The sequence below is a fragment of the Gavialis gangeticus genome, unplaced genomic scaffold, assembly GCF_001723915.1.
Source record: "Gavialis gangeticus isolate Ggan-Ray unplaced genomic scaffold, GavGan_comp1, whole genome shotgun sequence".
Taxonomy (NCBI): Eukaryota; Metazoa; Chordata; order Crocodylia; family Gavialidae; genus Gavialis; species Gavialis gangeticus.
In genome coordinates, this window is record NW_017728993.1 from 21192001 (window position 1) to 21199321 (window position 7321).

Genomic DNA, 7321 nt, shown 5'->3' on the forward strand with positions numbered 1-7321 from the left:
AAATGATTAATTTTGGATTGCAGACCCACAACACTTGAGAATCACTGATCCATTGCACCCACTTGCTATCTGCCAGAGTTAAAAAATAATAGAGACATTCAGTGTTCAGAACTGTTAAGTTAAAATAACTAAGTGGTTCGTATAGGCACCCAATGCAGTCTGTCCGATTGAGTCAAAACTGCTCAGTGGTGCCTTAGGTGCTCTTAGAGTGGCCATCATACAGGACAGTCCAGTTGTCCTCCGTCCTCTATTCATATGAAACTCGACACCTTTATGTCCTCTATTTTTCTCTTCAAGCAGCCCCTCTCCCTCTTGAAGAGAAAAACAGAAGACATAAAGGTGTCGAGTTTCTCAATAGAGGATGGAGTAGCAGAAAACCAGAATGTCTTCTGTGATGGCCACCCTAGATGCTATCCACCTGAAATTTAACTGAGATCCCTATTTTGCTGTAGTACTATGGACATCAGCGACGCATAGGGGATGCACATACACCCCCTGAGATTGGCCGTGCACCTCCTGGAAGCGCCAGCCGCAAAATTGGAAGTGCCAATGAAAATGCACTTCTGGTTTTGCCACTGGGGGACTCCCTCCCCCCATCAGTGATTGGCCATGGGGGGACCCCCCTGGCTGGCAATTAGCAGTTGAGGGACCCCACCCAATCAGTGATCTGGTGTGCCCCCAGACTTGTGAGGCACCAGTCGCCCATGAATATGGAATTCATAGATTCATAGCGAGTGAGTTTGGAGATGGACGCCACTGTCTGATGCTTGGAAGTTACCACTTGCTCTAGCAGGATGATGTCAACAGGGAAAATCCCTGGTTGCTTCAGCAGAAAGTAACAAAAAGAAATGCTTTAAACAGCTGCTCCAGGGGTTCAGTTTGTAGCTGTGCTGGTCGAAGTATACAGGCTAATAAAAGATACCAGATTGACCCGAAGAAGCTTGTCTGCCTTAAATAATTGCTGCAATGTGACTAAGGGTATTGTTTGCAGCCGTGTTGGTCTAAGGATGTAGGCTAATAAAAGACTTCAGATTGACCCAAAGAACCTCGTCTGCCTGAAACAATTGCTGAAACATGATGAGGCCGCACCCTGACGCTAGCTTGCAGCAAGATGGTATCGCCTCGACCCTTCCTGAGGAATTTGTTGAACAAGACGCCCGTGGAAGTCAATGCGGGTGACGGCCATTGGTGGAAGAGCCGGGCAGGAACCCAAGTGAGATCTGCTTGAGGGACGGCCGTGATCGCCGGCGAGAGGCAGGTGGGCGCAGACAGGGTCAGGAAGACGTCGAAGGCCCTGGGACCTGCCGGGTATGCTCACTGCCCCGATTTGGCCATGTGGGGCGTGGAAATTTAGCGATGGGGCAGAGGCGTCCTTGTGAACCATCTGCTGCCAAATGTCTTGATCCATGGGGCAGGTGGCATGGCTTCCTGGTCTTGATTTAGCCCACAGGCCTGTGGTGGAGCATCCCCGGCCTAGCACGGCTCGGCTCAGCATTGCACTGGACACAACCCGCCCTTTGAGGCTGTGCTGGGGACTGCGGTTTGGTGTGCTCCAACCCAGCCCTCCCCTGCTGCGCATGCGCCCCACCGTCTCCAGGGTGGGAGAACAGGGCACTGCGCATGCGCCCCCCACGGTCTCCAGGGTGGGGCTTGGTACTGCGCATGCGCCCCACCGTCTCCAGGGTGGGGTCTGGGCACTGTGCATGCGTGACCTCCCGTAGCCCCGCCCCCGCGCCAGGAAGCGTCCCGGTTGCCGCGGCAACGTGCCGAGGCCTGAGGCCGGGCCGGGCCCGATGCCGCGGAAGGCGCTGAGCTGCGGCGTGCGGGTGGAACCGCGCAAGGTGCGTGTGTGCGGGCGCGGCTCGGCCTCCACCGCCACTCGCCGCATCCTCCCCGGGCCCCGTGGCCTACGAGTTCGCCCGGCCTGCGGCGAGGCGGGAAGCGGGAGGCCCCAAGGGCGGAATGCTCTGCCCCTCCTCCCACCCCCCCATTGGGAAGCCCTACCCCTTCCATGATGCTTTGCCCGCAGCCGGATCAGGCCCATCGGCTGGACCCCGTCCCTGCAGGGACCTGGCACCACCCATCGGGCCCATGGGGTGAAAAATGTGGGTGCTGCAGTTCTGGCCGTGAAGTGCTGGGGGCTGCAGGTGCAAGAGGCGCAGCGTGGTGCGCAGATCCTGGCCCTTCCTGTCTGCCCCTGTGCGACCAGAGACTGGGCAGTGCGGACCTACGGTCTGACCCAGTCGGTGGCAATTCTTATGTTCCTCTAGCGTGGTAACTTCTGCACCGTGTTTCATATCCTCCCCTTTGCAGGGACATTTTTCTGGGGGTTAGAGGATGGGTTTTAAGCAGGCTGAAGGAGCTGAGATGGCACCAGCTTTTCTATACCCTAGGTCCGGTAGGGATGGCTCTCAGCTGCCCTGCGAGTAGAAATGTTCCCACTTAATCAGCTGGAGGGGCCATGACACAGTTGATTATGTGCAACGTGAGTCTTTGTGTTTTTGAGCTGCAAGGATGGAGGGGGACATGAGATTAGATTTAACATTATTTTCCCAGTGACTATTCTGAATTAACTGAGATACTATGGAGGAATCATAGGATCCCACCTGTAAAGACCAAGGATAACATTCAGGTTTATTTTAGGAGCAGTCTTTCTGCTGCCCCCACCCTTAACATTTAGTTCTTTTCAGATGCTGTCCCTGGTGACAAAGTGGCCGTGGAGCTGTTACCTGACTCTAACCCTTTTGAGTTTTAGGTTATATTGGACAAATGGGGCCAAAATGTTTCTTGCACAAATCAGAACTGCAGGTGCCTCCTAAGATGAGAAGATGCAGTTATATGACAGCTTGAACTTGTGAAACTAAGCTGGTATTCCCAGTTATTCGTAAAGCCAAAGTTTGCATGTTTGCTCTGAAGCCACCCTGTGAGCGTGCACCTGGTATGATTTGAAGGACAGGGAAAGTACTGGCAGGTCTATCAGTGTCTCTTTTCTGTCCAAGGACAGCCACCTGGACACCTAGTACATCTGACAAATATGGAGCCCCAGCTCCCCCTCAGTCCTCTTCAGCTGATGGGAAGTATTCTCTGTTCCTGTTCCTATGCCAGGTTTTCTTGGCTGCTGCTGCAAGAGGAGGGTCTTGTGCACTCGACTGATCTCGAATGGCTAAAAATGTGGGGCATTTGCTACTCTACCCACTGTTCATATCACAATGCAGAGGAATTATTTTATTTTCTTCCTTGGTTTCAGCTCTGAATGCACCTTCTAAGAATGTGGGACTTGTGTCGTTGCGTCCCATCCCCAGCTAATGGAGGCAGCCAGGTCATTTGTCAGTGGCCAAATGTGGTGCAGGAAGGAATTTCCTCCCTCGGTCAGGTTGGAAAAGACCATTGAGGTGTTTTTGGCTTTCTCTGTAGTATGGAGGATGGTCATCGTACTCGTATCTTCTGCAAGTATATTAACCAATTGCTTCCCTGTCTTTGCAGTGGCCTTTACACTCCCTCCTTTTACCTATGGCATGCTGAAGGGTTCTTGGTGTTCCTGGTATTGCCCTGTAGTTGTGTGAGAGCGTTTAGAGTGGTGTCTTGGGGGAACTCTTGGATTTATGGTTGCCTGTGCATGCAAAAACCTGGATATGCTGGCCTAGGAAGCCCCCTCCAGCTGTATGCCTGTATGATCCTTTTCATAATTGTACCTATCTCCCTCTTGAGAGCAGTTTGGTTTCTTCCCTCTGTTATTTCTTCTGGAAGGTTGTTTTAGGACTTCATTCCTCTGAGTTCAGAGATCTGTAAAGGTCCAACCTTAATGTATTCATGACCAGTTTGTATCTTGTTGTTGTGCCACTACTGGGCTACTGGTGGACCAGGGAATTTGGAGGACATGGCTAGTGATGGACCTGGCCTGCCATTGAATCTGGGGTGCCCTGGTGGACACGACCATCATCAGGGTTGGGGGTGAGTAAGGGCAGCCCTTAATTGCTATGTGGCCACTTTGCTTACCACCACTTCCACCATGGTGAGCACCCGCCTGACCTGTGACCCCTTGCTGCCACCCCATGCCAGATCCAGATCTGGATTTAGCTCAGCACGAGGTGAGTTTGACGCTCCTGGCTTAAGTACTGACCAGGCTTAAGTCCCCACCCTGTTTTAACTTGCTGTGATTTGTTCCTTTGTCGTTGTCCTTAATTGCAGATCTATTTTTTGTTTATCCTTCTTTTTAATTTAAACTGAATGAACTCTGAGCATTTAATTCAAGGCTGTTTTCTGTGTATTTTTAGTGCTTGTCTTTACTGCTTCTGCTCTTAGCTTTCTCTACAAGCATCAGACTGCAGTTCACACTAGTCTGCATTTCACTGCTGCAGCTGACAATTCAACCCCCTGGCCTGTAGGCCAAATCCAGCCCACAGAGCCATGTCATCTAGCCCACAAGTCTCCCCACAGGTCAGGAAACTTGGTAGTGGGGGAGCAGTGGCTGTTAACACTGATGCATCTGCCCCATTGCCAAATTTCTAAGCCCCATGTGGCCAAATTGGGCCTGGACTTGGCCTGCCCTGTGCAGTTGGATCTGGTCCCTGGGATGAAAAGACTGGACACCATTGCTCTAAGTAGCAGCGAAGCAAGAGCAGCACATTTGAATTGCTGGAGCAGTGGTAACTACTGGTTAGGGAAAGTAACACTGCATGTGTCTGTATTCCATCCAAACCTGGGAGCCTAGTTTTGCAGCTACAAGGACTGGACCATATCTGAAATGAATATTCAGTTTCTGTGCAGGGCAATAGTATTGGTCATTCTTGACACAGATATCTTCCAGTTTTAGTGGTGAGTAGGTACTTGACATTTTCAGACTCTCGCATGTGGAATTAGTTGAGTAAACCTGCTGCAACCTTAACGGTGTTATCCTTAAGGATTGAAGCCCATCAATGATGGAAAGTATTCATCTAAAAATTATTTCCTTAAATGAAGCAAAGTTGGTAGGCTGCAATTTCTGACTGAACTTCAGTTACATCACAAGTCCAGTGCTACCATAAATTTCTACCTTTTTAGTAATGTCAGTAAAGATTAAGAGTGGCTCCCAGAGTGAACTAGCTTAATACCTTAACTGTAGTACCTTTCAGGTTAGTTGTCAGATCAGTGTGAGGATAGTACAGTCACCACCCTTACTTTCTGTGTTTTTGGGCAGCATTAACAGTCATGTACATTGCATTTAAAATTAAAGAGTAACTAATTCCCCGGCCTGAACTGTTTGCCATCAAAGAGGGGCTTGAATGTAGCTGCTAAATTCTATGCTTGATACTCTATGGAAATTATTAAATAAGATGATGGGCATAATTGAAGCTTTCTTGAATGTAACCAAATTGGCATAAAGATGTGGCTTTAATATCCTTGTAGTGCTGGTAAACAAAGCTCTCAGTTCATCTCCAAGGCAGCAACAGCACAAACTTACACCATATGCTGCCTGCTGACAAACCAGAACCCTCCTCTCAGGAGAACGTTGCTTCTTCTGCAAGGAGTCAAGTAAAGTGGGTGAGGCTTGGATCCTATTCCCAGTTTTGCCCTCAGCAATATTAGTCTGACCTCTCATTTATTTATCTATAAACCGTGTAAGTGTTAGTTGCTTCCCCTGAGATAAAGACCTTATTTAATAGCATTTGTGAAGTGCCCCAAAATGTAAAGAACAGCCCATCAAAGCTTTGAGAGTAGATGTCATGGGTTTTTGGCTTGTAGTTCAGATAACATACCATTAGGTTATGTATAGATGAGTGCAGATGTGTAGTATGGGGTGGTGCCACACATTGCACATGCAGGTATTTTCCACGCTGCTACCTTGCAGCATGGGGGATTTTCTTGATCCCAACGTTAAAAAAATCCCATGTGAGAAAAAAGCAGGGTGGTGCATGCGGCAGCAGTGCACACAACCCAAAGCCAGGCTCCCAGCTGCAAGAGTGCTGTGGCTGCAGCTCCTTGATGCTTCCAGGGCCCCAGGGAAGGCTGCTGGGGCCAGCACAGTTGCTGGCCTCAGCCTTCCCTACTCCACCTTGGGCAAGGTGCTGCGTGCCAGAGTGCGTGGCACGGGCATTCCCATGGGAGACGTAGCAGCAGTACAAAGCGTGCTGCTGCTGCTTGTCCCTGGGGAAATGCACGTCCACATTTGTCTGGACGCAGCCTTAGGTTCCAAGCAGTTATAAAGGGTGAATTCTCTCTAGAACTCATATTTAGGCTCAGAAGTTAATATCATGAGGGACGTTTAGCATTTGGTTGGTCTGCTTTAATTCAGGGAGCTGCTAATCTGATGCCTTTAATCCGGAAGTGAAGCCGCAGTTGATTTGGTGAAGGAAACCTTTTCTGTGGATAATGTTTGCTAACTGACCTTGGTTAGGTCATTTGTCCCCAGTAGACTCCACAAAGCTTTTAGATTTTGCTTCCGTAAAGAAACAGACAGCTCAAGTGAAAAACGTTATTTCTGTGATATGTATGGGCTCTTGTCTCAGCTTCAGCAGGGATTTCTCATGCAAAATGTTCAGCTGAGAGCAGGAATTTAGCAAACCGACCTCTCTCAATTCCCATCATTGTGCTCCTACTCCCCTGTAACTGCCAATTGACAGCCCGAACACTGCTCCTCCTGCAAGCATATGTTAGAAGAGGGAACCTTATATTTATAATACTGTGATAATATAAGAGCAGCATAAACCTAAGTGAGAGGTGACTGGGAATTCTCCCGCTGGTCACAGAGTAGGACCATGCAACTTGCTAAAATAGCATACGGCAGTGGGGAGGTCTGTACGCGTCCTTGCGGCAAAAGAACAGCTGAGGTTAGAGGGGTATAGTAGAGCCTGAAAAAACTTACCAGGTAGCTGCAAAGCAGAGAACTAACCCTAGAGAGAAAATGTGAGAGTGCCGGGCTGCGGGCTCACTTATTGGGAATATCCAAGGACAGCGCCATACCGAGAAGTCCAGTTCCCCTTCGATATCCAAACTGTGCAACACTGGGAAATGTATTGGCAGCTGACCAGGAGTCCTAAAGCTACACTTTATTTCGGTATACTTTTACATAGATGTACACCCACGCTAAAATGCAGCTTTCTTGTTGTGCAGAATAAATGCTCATAAGCAATAAACACATCCAGTTCATCAGCTCCATCCCCTCTGCAGAGAAGCCACATTTTAGGAGTCCTTGGGCAGCTTTTGGCTCTTGTTATAAGCTTCAGTGGCCTTGCATGTAGTCTGGAGGAATCAGAATTTGTGGTAGAGGTGATATTTTTATGAGACCAACTAGATATCTGCAAAGCTTTATATCTTTATTTGCAAGCTTTTGGGCACAGACACC

The 7321-nt window shown here is 49.1% G+C and overlaps 1 protein-coding gene across 6 annotated transcripts in view; it reads left to right on the forward strand.

The window, feature by feature from the left end:
- Positions 1–1735: 1735 nt before the first annotated feature.
- Positions 1736–7321, forward strand: part of SPATA6 (spermatogenesis associated 6) — a 70372-nt gene continuing 64786 nt past the window's right edge. For 3 of the 6 annotated variants that reach the window (XM_019501336.1, XM_019501338.1, XM_019501342.1), the window contains exons 1-2: positions 1763–1841; positions 3248–3373. In XM_019501336.1, coding sequence (XP_019356881.1) covers positions 3254–3373 — 120 coding nt within the window. In that variant the 5' untranslated portion in view covers positions 1763–1841; positions 3248–3253. Of the gene's footprint in view, positions 1842–3247; positions 3393–3412; positions 4089–7321 lie in introns of those variants that run through there. The other 3 variants (XM_019501337.1, XM_019501339.1, XM_019501341.1) reach the window with 3 other exon arrangements.